Source organism: Pelodiscus sinensis, chromosome 7, assembly GCF_049634645.1.
Source record: "Pelodiscus sinensis isolate JC-2024 chromosome 7, ASM4963464v1, whole genome shotgun sequence".
Lineage (NCBI taxonomy): Eukaryota > Metazoa > Chordata > Testudines > Trionychidae > Pelodiscus > Pelodiscus sinensis.
In genome coordinates, this window is record NC_134717.1 from 11932026 (window position 1) to 11948224 (window position 16199).

The 16199-nt window shown below is 39.9% G+C and overlaps 2 protein-coding genes across 5 annotated transcripts in view; one reads left to right on the forward strand and one right to left on the reverse strand.

The window, feature by feature from the left end:
• Positions 1–9220, forward strand: part of LOC102456685 (glycerol-3-phosphate dehydrogenase [NAD(+)], cytoplasmic-like) — a 72931-nt gene extending 63711 nt beyond the window's left edge. For all 4 annotated transcript variants that reach the window (XM_075933188.1, XM_006137653.4, XM_025178813.2 and 1 more), the window contains 4 exons: positions 2035–2147; positions 3952–4185; positions 4782–4888; positions 6598–9220. In XM_075933188.1, the coding sequence (XP_075789303.1) occupies positions 2035–2147; positions 3952–4185; positions 4782–4888; positions 6598–6694 (551 nt within the window). In that variant the 3' untranslated portion in view covers positions 6695–9220. The remainder of the gene's footprint in view (positions 1–2034; positions 2148–3951; positions 4186–4781; positions 4889–6597) is intronic.
• A 62-nt stretch (positions 9221–9282) lies between these two features.
• Positions 9283–16199, reverse strand: part of LMLN (leishmanolysin like peptidase) — a 28291-nt gene continuing 21374 nt past the window's right edge. Inside the window, exon 17 of the mRNA XM_075933185.1 lies at positions 9283–15628. Within this exon, the coding sequence (XP_075789300.1) occupies positions 15528–15628 (101 nt within the window). The 3' untranslated portion in view covers positions 9283–15527. The remainder of the gene's footprint in view (positions 15629–16199) is intronic.

Below are 16199 nucleotides of genomic sequence, written 5' to 3' on the forward strand. Positions count from 1 at the left end.
TCAGAGCTGGCTGAAGTGCATGATCTAGGGCTCTGGATGGCACAATGCATGCTCCAGCAGCAATTCTAAGGGGCCCCCACCTCTCCCATCAGTGGGCCTGAGTGCACCTCTGCCCCTAGTTTAAATTTCTCAACCCTCCCACCTCTTTGCAACTGAAATTGTATCTCTCACTATTGTGTCTCTCAAAATGCCTACCTGAGCACAAACTGTTTCAGGGGGGGTCCCTTTCCTTTCCATTTTTATAGTAACTCTACATCTGTTGTGAAAATTGAAAATGCAGCTTTAATTTATCACAGCTTGGGTGGCTGTTTCGATTCTATGTTCAAATTTCAAACAGCTCATTCCTGTGCAGTGGGAATAGTGAAAACTGTACCATCTTGGCAACTTTCGCTCTGTGAGGAGGCTACTCGACATTAATACGAACAACAGCTGAGCAATATTATTGTGGTAGCTCTTTGAGGGTATGGAGGTGAGCTTAGCACCTTCATGTTCTTAAGTTTTAATGAAGATTTTGAGGCTTCCTGTTTAGAGAGAGTTTCCCTCTTTGTTCTCCTGCCCTTCCTCAAAGTGTTTCTGCCACTTCTGTTTGGGAGAGAACCTCTTGAAGGGCTATCTTAGCTGCGAGACAGGCCAGAGGGCCTTGTCACTTCGGAGCAACAATGCATTCCCTTTCCACATGCCAACTCAGCTAGAGAATGAGGAATCCAAAGGAAGCTTGTGAGCCAGTGCACTACACCCAAGGGCTGTGGGACTGAAACAGCTCAGACTTGTTCTGATATTTAACACCACAGAGCCTGACTGTCAGAGGTGCTGAGTATCAGAACTCCTGCTGGAACGGGGACTGCTGGCGTTCAGCCCACTGAACATCAGGGCCATGTAGTTCTTATGAAAACAAAGGCCAACGTCACTTGCTAAAAGCCAGGTGTAAAACTTCATTCAAAGATCTCCACATTGCTCTCTCAACTGCACTGCCCGCCTCCTATAAAATGACAGTGTTTTAATAGTGTGATACCAGCCACCCTGAGGTTGTGTAACAACACTTTTTCTAATAGTAGTGCAAATACTGAATCCCTCTATAAGCAGGAATGCATTTGGTGTTATGAGATGTTTGCCCCAGCAGGTTAGCAATGCTTAGCAATGATGCGGTTATATTTTCAAAGCAATGTGCAAACATTAGTTGATCCTGACCCCACCCTGCTAAGAGGCTAAGTGTCTTGGCCATACCCAAACTGTGAGTCAGCAGCTGAGCTAGGATTATAGCTAAGGAATTTAACTCAACCCAGTGCTCAGTCTTTTCTAGCCCTCAGGGGGCATGTCTACACATCAGGGCTAAAGCTGAAATAAGCTATGCAACGTTAGCTACGTAGTTGACGTAGTTAAAGTTGAAATAGCTTATTTCAGCTTTTGGCACTGTCTAGACAACAGGAAGTCTGAGGTACAGCACTCTCCCTCCGACTTCCCTTACTCCTCATAAAGCGAGGGTTACAGGAGTTAGAATAAGAAGTCCTCTAGTTCGACATTATGTCAAAATAACTGCTTGTAGCGTAGATGCAGACTATGTTATTTTGGAATAATGTTATTTCAGAAAAACGAACACTGCCATGTAGATGTACTCAGGCAGGGCTATGTGAGCTGAAGCATCTTTGTGTAAATCACTGCTTTCACTTGTAAGAGTCTACATTTAGACTAGAAAACAGCATTTGACAAGGTTTGGAATTATGAAGTCTAATTGCACCTGTTGGGTGGAGGTGAGTGATGGAAACCATCCAGCTGGAACCATTCGAAGTGTTATTGGATAAATGTTTTGCTAATGCGATTTGACTTATGTGGTTAATACTGGCTACCAGCTGCAAGAGTTTGTATTGGTTCACTAATCCCCCTTTAATAATGTCTAATTATACAGATTATAAAACCTAACTTAAACCCTTCCCTCCAAGTCATCCTTCTACTTCAGTATTTTATAAACATATCCATTTTGTCCACCCTGCAACTTGAGTAATAAGGAATGTGTAACTCCCATCCTTCCTTCCACAGGGTGCAAAAATGAAAAGCATGGGCAGATCTTTAAAGAATTAATGCAGACCCCAAATTTCAGGATTACCGTGGTGGATGACTGCGATACAGTGGAAATCTGCGGAGCCTTAAAAGTTAGTGATTCCAGAAAAATCAAATAATTTTTTTTAGGGCCAAATTCTACCCTCACGTCTCGTTTCAAGATTCCATCATCTAGTACTGGCTCCGCCACTAAAGCTGCTAGATGGCCTTGAGCAAATCACGTGGGGATATTGATGTTCTTCATAAGTATTATAAAGCATTCCAAAACAAATGATACAAATGCTTTCCTTTTGGTGGGTGTGCATGCCTCTGAGAGCAGAATTTGGTCCTCGGTACAGGAAGCCCTCGCCATTTGTGGTGGATGTGTTCCTGCATCCGTCATGAATGGCGAAATTCGCAAATATTCGGAGCTGTGGGAAGCCAGGAGCCGTGGGGAACTTCTCGTGGCTCTACGCAGCAGAGGTAAGTTCCCTGCTGCTCCCTCTCCCCGTTACAAGAGGCAGCAAGGGGGGAGGGGGAAAATGCGTGTAGTCGACAAGATTAACCAATAAGCCTAGGCTTATCGGTTAAACATGTAGTCGACTACATGTCAACATCCCTCACGTGTATAGGCATTGCCTAGCACAATATTATCCTGATCCTATATGGCGCCTTAAGGCACTCCTGTAATAGAAATAATCGTAATAGACTATATCATCCAAGCTATGACTAGACATGGAATTTAACTTAGATTTCTTCATGCAAAGGCATTTTTATTTAAAGAGGTGGCAAAAGGACTGATAGTCCTCTTTCAAGCAAATGTTTTCATTCCACAGTTCAAATAACTTATAAGGAAATAACAGACTGTAGGCTCTGTGGGGTAAGAACAGTGCCTCCTGCTGGTTCTGTGATGCATTTAGGAATAGGGGCACTCCAGTCCTGATTGAGACCTCTGTGTACAACTGCACAGCAACTGAGAAATAATATTGAAATTGAAGCATGTTCTGAGCAGCACTTGAGTAAGATGATTCGTTTGCTTCAAAACGTTGAAAAATGTATTCCAGCATACAGTTCAGTCATCTATATTCATATCATTCACCTTCTCGTGACAAAATGCATTGTTGTTTTGAACTGAATTTGTGTGTGGTTTAATAAATTAGTTATTTATAGACACGGACGTGTAGCCCAGGCAATTTTCCGTCACACAGTGGAGTGCTTTTGTGTATAGAGATAGCTCAGGCCTGCTCCTGCTGAAATGAGAGTTTGAGTGTATGTGCAGAGAGCAAAACTGAGGCATGAGTATTTCTGGGTAGCCACTCTGACATCTACTACTCTAATATATTGTGAACTGTCTGAATACTAAGCATGGAATATTTTTGATTAAGCATTCGATTAGGATTCCCGATGAACCTCTTTTAAACTTTTTATAAGGAGGGGTAATATATTACTGTAAGCATAGGCCAAGACTGAGCTCAATAAGCATGAGCTCCTGCAACCAGTGCCTGTTTGTGGAGGTAGACACCCAGGATAGACAAAGATTCAATTAAAGGCAAGAAGAGAAAGGTGCCCAGATCCCAATGCCAACCTGACAAAAAGAGGAAAAAAATATTCTAGATGCACTATATGGACCAAATTTTTAAAACATCCCTTCATTTTGCAACCTGAAATAATAGTGGGAACTTTTTTTTCCGGTCATAGAAGTCCAACTACTTTACATTTGAGAGCAATTAAACATTTAAGTGGTATGAAATATGCTCACAATTATTTGGAATTGGAATACCCGAGAGAGTTAAAGTGAAAACACGTTTACTCCTACTGTGTTCTTTTACAATTAGCATATGCTGCCAAAGAACTGCACATCATATCTAACTTGGTGTCCTCCTCTCTTTTGCACCTTTTCCAATCCACTGCTTTTAGAACATAGTAGCTGTAGGAGCCGGATTCTGCGATGGATTGGACTTTGGCGATAATACAAAAGCAGCAGTTATTCGTTTGGGTCTCATGGAAATGGTAGCCTTTGCAAAGCTATTCTGCAGGGGTCCAGTATCAATAGCTACTTTCCTGGAGAGTTGTGGCGTTGCTGATCTAATCACTACATGCTATGGGGGACGCAACAGGAAAGTAGCGGAAGCCTTTGTGCGGACAGGAAAAGTAAGGAACATTTTTGAGACATCATAAGTCCATATGTTACATAGTGATTTACATACACATCAACAGTCATCTTCCTGATGGAAGGTTAATACTGGCAGCAACATTCCCTCTGATCTGAGAGGGGAGTGTTCAGACCTGACTCTTACCTTGCTAACTGCAAAGACTCTTTTGGGGATTGGTGCAGCACATATTATTCCAAGAGTTGAAAGCTCTGGCCTGCAGAAAGTTGGACTAATATAAATTGGAAGAACAGAGAATAGTATCCCACAATTCTAGAATAAATGAAAATCAGCTTCCCGCTTGGAACAAGCACGTCGGGTGCTGCTTCCTTCTGCGTATAAAAGCAAAGGTTATATAATATGGACTGTATGCCTCAGCCACTGCTAAGGGACCCAAGAAAGAATCTATTCCAAGCCTCCCACTGCCTTCTGTTCATTAATCATTTGGCCTATAACAAAAGTGCAAAGCAGGCGTGGGCTGCAGTTTAGTCACTGGATTCTTTTGTCTAATATTTTCAGAACCTTTCTGCCTGACACACTGTTTGGTTATGCAGCTTCCTTATATTCTACTTGTGTGATCACTCTCATTTCTTCTAGTCAATTGAGGAGCTGGAAAGAGAGATGCTGAATGGACAAAAGCTACAAGGTCCTCAGACTTCAGCTGAAGTCTACAAAATCCTGAAACAGAAAAACATGGTTGAGAAGTAAGTAGTTTTTTTTTTTAATACTGAATTGGTAGACTTGTTATGGTCAAAAGTTATTACTAGCTCACAACTGTGTAAAGGTCTTTATGAAACAAGAACACCATCAAGGACAGGTGTTCACAACTCCAGGCACCATCACTAAGGCTGCAAGTCTGTCATGGATTCCATTACTTTCTATGATCTTTGACTTCTGTAGGGGCCAGTACAGCTGGTCTGGATGCTGCCTGAGCAGATTTGACAGCTTCTGGACTACTGCTGGGGTGGTCTTGGGCCACAACACTCCCCCTCAGTTGTAGCAGGAGTTTGGGTGTGGGAGGGGTCTCAGGGCTGGGGTTGGGGCACAAACTCCAGGTGGCTCCCCAGAAGCGTCAACACATCCCTCAGCTCCTAGGCAGAGGTGCAGCCAGATGGCTTTGTGCACTGCCTCCACCTGCAGGCTTCACTCCTCAGCTCTTATTGGCTAGGATTCCCACCCAATGGGAGCTGCAGAGCTGGTGCTCAGGGTAAGGGCAGCACATGAAGCCCCCCGACAATGTTCTGCCTAAGAGCTGAGACACACATTGCTGCTTCCAGGGAGCCACTCAGAAAAAGGTAGGAAGCCTACCAGGCTACCAACCCAACGTCTCTTGGCTGGCCCCCCCAAAATCAAGTTTGAGGTATATAGTACAAGTCATGGACAGCTCACGGGCCGTGAATTTATCACTCGTAACTTGTCCCTAACTTAAAATACCCACAACTATATCTTAGCCTTAATCATCACTATTCATATAAGCCTGCACCCTTACGGTCAGTATCTGCAGAACAAGCCAAAGGCTGAATGACATGCAGAACAAAACTACTTGACCAATGATCATTTCCACCACAAAAAGGAAAGAGTTTGAGGCTCTGGCCAGGAGGCACCATGTTAAGTACCCCTTTTCTCCTCCCCCACGCTCATAGCAGTCAGTTCAGAGCAGCACACATGGCCCCTATAGCTGCTCTGAGCATGTGCAGGGACATGAAGTGCAGGGACATGAAAGGCAGGGGCCCTGGCTAAGGAATCTGCTGGGCTACTGGCCAGGAGCCACACAAGTAAGTGCCTCTTGGCCAGAGCCTCCTTCTGCCACCCTAACTCTTCCCTTCCCCCCCACTGCTGTCCCATATAACCCAAACCCTCAACACCCCTCACTCCTCCATCCATATCTCTTCCCAGAATCCTTATTCTCTTTTTTTCTCCTCCTCCAGGTCACACACAAAAATACCCCCACAATAGACCTAACGAAACCCCTATGACAACCTACTTCCTATTTATTTACCCCCTTTCTTCACCTCTCCCCCAGAGCCCACCCATAGGGCCCCACTTGCCCAGGTAGCTGCCTCCTCAAACTCTAGAGCCCAAAGATCCAGAGCGAGAAGCAGCCGGATGCTTGGTCTCAGACTTGCACAGAGTTTTCTTTGTGCCACCCTTTCCTCCCCTCAGGGCATGCTGGGAACTGCATCTGCCAAGAACCCTCAAACTCCCTCTTCCTCCATCCAGCAGTCTATGTGCAAACTGAGCTCTTTAGCATCCAGCAGGCCCTAGTGGTGGCTAGCAGCTCTGTAGTCTAGTGGGAAAATAAATTGTCAGCACGTTAATTTCTGCACAATTCTGCATTGCGTAGTGATGCATTGGGGCTCTTTTCAGGAAGTAAGCTTTCAAAACCATTTTAATTACTTTATCCTTCTTTTAGGTTTCCATTGTTCTCAACTGTCTACCAGATCTGCTATGAGGGTAGGTTGGTCCAGGAATTCATTTCTTGTCTGCAGAATCATCCCGAACACATGTAAGAATTTCAAGTGGCTCATCTGGTTGTGCATTCATCTCTTTTTGGCTTCTCTCCTCTTGGTAGCAAATAAAAACAGCCAAAGTCGTCATGTGGCACAACTTCTTGTAAAGGCAAAGCAGATTTTTTTTTTGGTAAAGTCAGCCTGAATATTTCAATATTCTCTCCAAGGAATGAGGAAGGATACAGGATTTAATAACCTTAATATGGATTTGACTTGAGGCTGATTCTGAAAAGACCAACCCAAGAGAATTATTTTCTTTCCTGTTGATTGTAAGTAGTCCCCATACTCAGCTGCCCCTCAAACCACATCAAATCTGATTCTCATGCATCTTATCACTTTGCCGACTAATATTTCTCATACAGAAATGGTTCAAAGATGCATGTAAACTCATGAAAAACACTGGAAAAATAAATGAAAATTAACTTTTCCTTAAGAAAAACTACCTCTGCATCATCAAATAAAGAAACAAGGGTATTATACAGTTCTCCTAAAATACAACTGCATTTCAAAAGCAAGGTGTCAATGCAATATTTTACTCAATTTGGTTTCCTAATAGAAAACTCTTGTGAAAAAATATGATTGTTAGTCTGTTCAAACATGACTGACTGAACTGCTTCATTTGTGTATACTGAACAAGATAATGAAAAACCTTACCGCTGCAGCTTCCAAGTGTCCTGGTGAGAGATTTTCATTCATTTATTAAAGTACAAGGAATTTGGAAGGACTAAGTAACACTATGAAATGCATGTGTGTTTAGCATCAGTATTTCTCAACATCTGATGTCTAGTAATTATAATTAATCAAGAAAGTAAAATATATCTAAGATTGAAAATTCAGATCCACGGTTCACCCTCACCTATATTTTGTGCAATGTTGTTGATTTCAGTGGGGTTACAAGTGTGCAAAGAGGGTAGAATTTGGCCAGGGAAGGTACAGCTCTTGATGTTTCGCTGTTACACGCACAAACTAACTGCTATAACCACACAGACTTCCTATATGTTTACACTGGTGAATGAGTATGGCTGCATTTTAACTCTAGGTAGGAAACTCTACTAGAGGCAGTGCAATTTCATCCATCATGCAATAGACAGCAAGCATTACAAACACAGCCTTGTTCCTCCTAGAAGTTAAATCAGCCATCTCCATCATGCATTCTACACTCAAATATCCTTACATCACTTCTGAATCTTAATGACATTATGCTAACTTGTGCACCAATATTTTAATTTGCCACAGTTGGCAGCCAAGTTTCAAGGCTGTAATTTAACATTTTAAACACTGTTTTGTAACTATTTGGGTAACTTTGCACGTTTGATGTTTTCCAGGGTTAAAAGCCTATGAATGATTGTGGTACTTCATTTTCCAGCCTTTCTTCATTGAGAGAGGATGGAACCTATACTTTCTGCAGGTACTCCACAGACATGCTAGGCCATAAGTCACAGAACTATAGAATACTAAAAATGGAAGGAACCTTGAAAGGTCGAGTCCAGACCCTGCCCTCAAGCACCAGCATTCCTAACAGATGCCTATCTAACCTGCTCTTAAATATCTCCAATGATGGAGATTCTACAACCTCCCTAGGCAATTTATTCCAGTGTTTAACCACCCGACAGTTAGGTAATTTTTCCTAATGTCCAACCTAAATCTCTCTTGCTGCCGTTTAAGCCCGTTGCTTCTTCTCCTATGATCAGAGATCAAGGAGAGGATTTTTTCTCCCTCCTCTTTGTAAAACCATTTTAGATACTTGAAAGCTATCATCATGTCCCCCCTCAGTCTTTTCTTTTCCATTCAGTCTTCTCTTACAGGTAATGTTTTCTAGACTTTTAATAGTTTTTGTTGTTCTCTGGACCTTCTCCAGTTTCTCCATCTTTCTTGAAACGTGGTGCCCAGAATTGGACACATTACTCCAATTAAGACTTTAATCAACACAGAGTAGAGCAGAAAAATTACTTCTTGTCTTTTTCACAACACACTTGTTAATCAAATCAAACATCAAATGTGTAAAGTAACCATTTTATAAATTCTTTATACAAAGACTATCATAAAAATAATTTTTCTTGCACATTTTACAAGAACCCTGTTAAATTCTTGATATAAAGTTGTTTTGATTAAAATATAGAACTGTGGAAAGAAGCCCAAAATCTTGACCTTAACCAGGATCAGGAAGCAACTCCCATTAATCTCAATGGGAAGTGTATGTCTAAATCCTCTACTCAGCTTTGAATACCTCAAGCTAAGTCTTTTCAATACTGAAAGTAAATATGCTGTATGATTTCTAAATGGAAGGCATGATTGTGGGTTTGAAGTTCTGGGCCCTTTCTTTGGTCTCCTTAGGCAAGCCAAACTCCATTTGAAGTTGTTTTATTATATAGCATTTTCAGGGTTGACAATGTACATCAAGTCTGAGTTCATATAAGTATAAGCGATTAACTCTGCTAAATTTATAAGTATTTGCTGTAATTTCACTTTTTCAAATGCACTGTTAAAATAATTGACAATTCTAATACACAAATTACTTTCTCCTTGTTTGTGTTTCATGTTTGAATTTACAGTGTGTGTGTCATTCTCAGAGAAGCACAAGACTGAGGTTCAATTTTCTAAACAAGTGTTTATTGATGTACAATGATTTGTTTCATTATTTTAAGATGGCTGTACCTTACACTAAAACAAAAACTTTCACTCAGAACAACACAAACAAAAGTTAGCCCTTAATCCTCAATTCCAGTCTCAAAAACAATGTAAAATTTACCCTTACATTTACATTCTGTATTAAAACAGGAAACACATACTCAAGGTTACAGTTCATTTTCTCATCCCAAATGGTTCTTTTGTTTTAAGAATAAGCTTTTTATTTCAAAAAGCTGACATTTGTACAGAGATGCCAAATGCTCTATACCACACAAACATATCACTTAATGGACACACATTGACCCTAACCCTACAAAGTGATGTATGCATACAGACCCTTGCACCCACAATGTCCCATCAATCTCACTTTGCAGAGTCAAGGTCTTATATGTTCAGCCACAGTTTGCCAACTTGACATTAATAGGAACTTCAGGGAAGAAAGAACATACACCTGTCCAGCTGCACTGAGATACATTAGTGTAAGAAAACATTTCAGGACAGAAAATATTTGAAAACAGGCACTCTCCCTCCTAAGTAAGGGCAGCCGATTCAAGATTTGAGATTAGATATTTGTTCCCAGTTCATTAGTGCACATCAAAAAGATAAACTACATTGTACCAAATCAGTAAAACACTAGAGCAAAATTATCCTTTGATCCTCCTGCAATGAACCCAGACTCCCAAAGATCCAGGAACTCATCATTTAGGAGAACAGAACGCTGCAGTAATAGAACTGCCTGAAGGTTTGGAGAATTTTGCTCATTGCATACCATTTGTCTGAATTATCCCTATCCCCTCTCCCTGTAACACTGCTCTACAGCCAAAATGCTTCTGAAATAAATGTAGTCAAACTTTACTAATTCTGGGTCACGGAGAACAAAAATGATGCTTAAAATTGTTGATTGGCTCTAGTTTTCAAGATATGCTATTGGGTCAGTATATACGACCCTTGACTTGCAAATGGCGGAGGATAAGTGAGTTATAAAGGGAAGGGATCTCAATTTAAACCAGAAATGACTAAAATACATCTTTGACTGGATCTATGAATAAATCTATGACTGGGTTTAGACAGTACTTGCTTTTTAGGCAAAACAATGAATGATGCAATCTGAAACTGCTATTGCGTCATACATGATATGAATTGCATCATGTTATTCCTAGAAGTCATGGATGTTTTTCTGCATAATGGCAATGTTTTGCCATCAATTCCAGTTGGTCATGCAGTCCATATGAAGGAAACCTATGACAACATGAAACAACTTTTGAGGTGCATAAACTATGACCAACATCAGTGGCAGCTTTGTGGCGATTTGAAGGTTGTTGCTCTCTTGCTTGGTCTGCAGACTAGATACACAAAGTACTGCTGTTTTCTCTGCAAATGGGATAGTCGTGCAAGAGATTCCCACTACATCAAGATAGATTGGCCACTCCGACAGTCATAGGAGCCTGGGAAGAAAAGTGTTCAGCATCCACCACTTGTTGAATCAAGGAAGATTTTGTTACCACCCTTACACATCAAGCTGGGTCTGGTGAAGAACTTTATCAAGGCCATGGACAAAACACAAGCAGCTTTCAAGTACCTCTGTGGAAAATTTCCACGGTTAAGTGAAGCTAAGATAAAGGAAGATGTCTTTGTTGGTCCTCAGATTTGTGAACTTCTTCGAGATGATGCATTTGACCATGCACTGTGTGGCAAGGAAAAGACGGCATGGAAAGCCTTCCAGTTAGTGGCAATAAATTTTCTCGGAAACAACAAGGCAGACAACTACAGGTTGTTGGTGGAAAACCTCCTCAAGGCATACAAAAGCCTTGGTTGCAACATGTCACTAAAGATACATTTTTTGCACTCTCATCTAGATTTTTTTCCACTGAACTACGGAGCAGTGAGTGACGAGCACGGCGAGCGATTTCACCACAACATTGCAACAGTGGAGAAACGCTATCAGGGCAAATGGAACCCATCAATGCTTGCAGATTATTGCTGGACAGTGACAAGAGATGCTCCATTTAATGAATACAAGAGACAAGCCAAGAAGCGCCGAGTAGACACTGAATAGGACTAAACTATGTACATAATAGTTTTTTTGCCTTTTGTTTCATAAAAAAAAAATTTATATATATAACCCTTTTGCTGATTTTTAAAGTGTTACATAAACAGGACAGGTGAAATATTATCATGTAAAGCAACCATAAACACATGAAAAAAACCTAGGTTTACAATTTATGATTAAAACTCTACTATCTACACAATATACATAGATGTAATGTAAAAACTTAAATATCTTGGAAACAGTAGCCAATCAGTTGTTTTAATTGTCATATTTGAATTCAGCACATCAAAATACATAATAAATAGCACATTTTATCTCGGAAGCAGACGACTTCTAAAAAAATTGTAGACCAGTGTTATTTGAGACTATGCCACTATTGCATTCCTCAAATCTAAGTCACCTGACCTGTCAGTTGCCATTTTAGATTAAAAGTAGGAAAAAAATGTGAAGTCTCAGAAGTGAGACACTTTTTTCCTATAACAAATATGTAATGCTTTACAAAATAAATATTCTATTATATAAATCAGGAAAATTCACCTACAGCAAGTCAAGTAACTTATTTGCTAGTCCAGAAAGCAAGCTAGCTTGGTAATACACATGATGCGGTAATAAGTACATCACAGAATAAACGCAACTAGGAAACTAAAGTAGCTTCCTGCAGGTTATTTTAGAAAAACAACACTGACAATTTCATTAGGTAGACAACACTTAGAGCTGCCTAAATGATTGTTTAAACTAGGATTTTCAACTGTATATTCTGCATGCATTCTGAAATGGCTTATACTTCCTCCTCTAATTCTGCTCTTAAAAACCTGAGATGTTTTTACTTGTTCAGCTTGAGTTGTGGAAGTTAACAGTAATGTTGAATATTTAAATCTAAGACAGTATAGAAAACTGAGGTAGGCAGTTTTATTCAATTATTCCTTCTGAGATGAAAAGGGATATTTCCATTGAATTGACAGCCACCGTTCACTCTCACCTTAAAGGTGACTTTGTTACCAGCCATCATATTGCTACTACAATAGGGCTACCTGTCATTAGCTTACTAATATAAAGTGTTTAAACTTGTTCAAACAATTTGTTTGCAAATATCTGGAAGTCACTTCCAATTCTACCATTCATAGCTGGATTCTTGACTGCTGCATGTTCTCACAAAAGTCATGACTGAAATCTCAGATTATTAAGACTATTATATTTTTACTTCACTGGGTTAAAGGAACTACTCAATTGCTATGTCTACACTAGTGGCTTCTTGTGCAAGAACTCTTGTGCAAGAAAACGTCCACACTGCCATGTGCCAGCTGTGCTTTTGCACAAGAGCATTCATGGCAGTGTGGATGCTCTCTTGCACAAGAAAGCTCCAATGGCCATTTTAGCCATAGGGCTTTCTTGTGCAAGAAACCCCGGCTAAGCGTCCACACTGCCCTCTTGTGCAAGAGCTCCTGCGCAAGAGGGCTTACTCCTGTTTAAAAAAAAGAGTGTAGCTCTTGCGCCAGAAGCCCTCTCTTACCACCCCGTACTGTAAATTTATTTGCACAAGAGCGGGCAAGCCATGTGGATGCTCTGCGGATTCTTGCGCAAGAACTGCCATACTTGCGCAATAAGCCGCGAGTGTAGACATCGCCAATGAGTGCAGTTAAATCTGCCTCGAAGTGTGCTGACAGGTAAGTGAGTTCTCTTTCTACAATGCATAATTGCCACTGTCACTGTATAGTACACAATGCACATATATAGAGCACTGACTTTTCAAACTACTTTGCATGTTTTACTAAATTCTCAGAGGAAAGACTGAACAATTGGGATAATTGTTCAGCTGAAGATAGGATTATTCATTCAAAGACAGCAAGTTTCACATTTGTACAGACAGAAGACTAAGATATCAAATGTCAAGTGCAATAAATTAACACTGGTAAAAATGCTTAACACATCTATAAAGATAATCAGAAAGTTGCAACAGTGCAAATATTTTTCATTACTAAGAAAAAATAACCAAGAACATTTTTCAAGTATAAAAAGCATCACTGCTGAATGATGCTACTTAAATTCTATTATTGCACAACAGATAAGATACACTATCAACCTCTGGGACCTAAGAAATCTTCTCAAAACCTTTATGGATTTTCAATAAACCATTGCACGCTTCTGTTGCATTGTGTATATATAAAAATTACCAGTCTATTCGTTATTTTAGGGTGTCAATCCAAAATTTTATGCATGTTATCCCTGTTATTGGATTTCAAAACACACATTTAGGGCTCATAAAATATAAAGCAGTGTACATAACTTGAAACTAGCCCAAGGCAAAGAATTCTCAGTTGTGATTCCTTAGGGCAGCTGTGTAGCAATCTGGGGGTTCAGTGACATTGGCCACATTACAAATACCCTATTTTTACAAGGATAATGTAAAACAAAATGCAGTAGGCACACACAGATTTTTCTTTAACACACATACAACAATAATAGAAATTCTCTCTTATTAATGGATAAGTTCATCTGTGATGAAAGGATTTTTATTCTATATCCTCACCCTTTTTCCTTGCAAAAAGGGAGCAAATCCCTGACAACTCCATTGCCTTATAGCAGGCTAAAAGGAGGTTAGAAGATATTTATTCTCCTTGTCTTGGTATATTCTGGAAACACTGGGCACTCCTGATTCTTTACATCTGTAATGGAAACCGTTTTCTGAGAATCAGAACTATGAGAATGAACAGAGCAAGCAAGACTTATTTGTAAGTCCAAAATGGTCAGATACAGGCACGTTTGCACCTGTAAATGCTCCCAGGAGCAACCATCCTGTAGAGACAGCATTCTACACATTTATCTAAATGTAGATGTTGTTCACCACCAACTTGTGCTTCTTTATAGCACAATATGCCCCAGTTCAAAAATATACCATTTAAAAATAGCTGTTTTCATATCAATGTTTTAAATCTTCACATATTCAGTATCATTTTAGAGAGCAGCTGCATGTCCCTCAGAAGACCCAGCCTGTAGCTTTCTTAGTATGTTAGTCTTGTTTTGGCCTAAAGTAGTCAACATTATCTTTGTCAAGACCGCCGCCACCACTATTTTCCCCCGCAAAGAAAAGTCAAGTTAAAGTATAAGTGTTATGCGTTCACATTATTTATGCAGAATAGAACTTTTTGTTACGTCACTGCTGTTTAGGTCTAAATACTCAAAGTTTCTTTAAAAAAAAAAATCCACCTCACCGTAATTCTGTAATTTGAACACATGCATTGAAGGTAAAATACAAAAACTACTGTAGTGAAGTGAAATATTTTGACCATCCCATCAAAAATACATCAGTGTTCCCTTTCTGTAAAAATACCTTGGCAAGATTCAGATATTTAGTGTATTAATGTTCATATAACTGGCACACATTAAATGAAAGTGGGCTTTGAAGTAGGATTCCTAACATTTTTTCTTTGTTTAGAAAAAACAGAAGTTCGTTTTGTTCAGCTATTAGAGCTTAAATAAATATAAACAAACAAATTTTATGAAAATACACCATCAATTCATCATAAGTTCAAAGTACAGAATGGTGTTTTGGCAGCAATGCCTTATCATTTTGTGTGTGTGTCTGTCTCTCTGTAGCTGAAATTGCAAGACTCAGTAAAAGCCGATTTCAGCCCAAGCTCCTAACAGTGATGGCAACTGATTTTTACATGGCTTTTGACTAAAGAAACATTGAGATATATTTCCAGTTTGAGGATGCTAAAAAAAACCACTCTGCTACCATTTACAAAGAGAATTTAGCAAAATAAAGTCCAAGAAGGGTTCTTACCATTTCATACATATATATCACTAGCGATTGAGATGTCAGTTTGCCTAATGCAGCTAGCACATTTGATCCCCCAGTTATTACTGTTAAAAGTAAAGGCTTGAATTCAGAAAATACTGGCACTTCTTGAGAAAACATAGTAAACTTTGCATCCTCTGAAAAGCTAGCTGCTGTTGTCAGTCAGCACCTTCTTGGCTACCAGAAGAAGTACTAATTGCCATGAGATAGACCAAAAGGCAATCATTCAACGTGAGACTGCTGTTGCAGATATTGCACGTGAGACTGCTGCAGATATTGCACTATGGTAGTGCTCTTGACTCGAGGGATGCAGCATGATGGTGAAGTCTTGGAGTAAGTACATTTTTTACCCACATCTAACTCCACACACAAAGAAGAAATCCTGCCAGCAAAGGGATCAAATTAGCCATCAACAGCCAGAGAGTTATAACCAGGCTGGAGGAACAGGAGCACAAATCTGAAGTAAAAAATAAAAGATAATACAATTTACAAAATACAAACCTAAGATACAGAACAGAGAACAATTTAACAAGCACATATTTCAGGGGAAAAAAAGCATGAATATGTACAAACTTCACTTGAAATACTGTTTCTGTTAGTGCAAATTAGCCTCTCAGGGCTAGGAACTCTGCAGCAGTAACATGATTAGGCCTTAGGACAGGAAGTGCTCTGTGTCGCTTCTACAGTTGCTTCAGGATTAGCAACTAGGAAAATGGTCAAAAAATAGATGAAAAAGTCATGAAAAGGAGAGCCAGAAGTGTAAAAGTGGGGGGGGGGGAGGGGAAGAAATCAACATTTTAACTGTCTCAGACTTTCACAAGAGTTTTTCTGAATAACTCTGATCTAGATTGCCAAAAAAGCAGAACATTGAAAACCAAAGCACAGAACTGAGGTGAAATAAGCAACAGCAGAACTGAAAGAGGGGGCTGCAAAAAGAATCTGCCCTTATAAGTTCTCACTGAATGTTTTTCTACTGATTTATAAGAAGGTGGGTAATACTAACATAACCGTGGGTAATACTAACATAA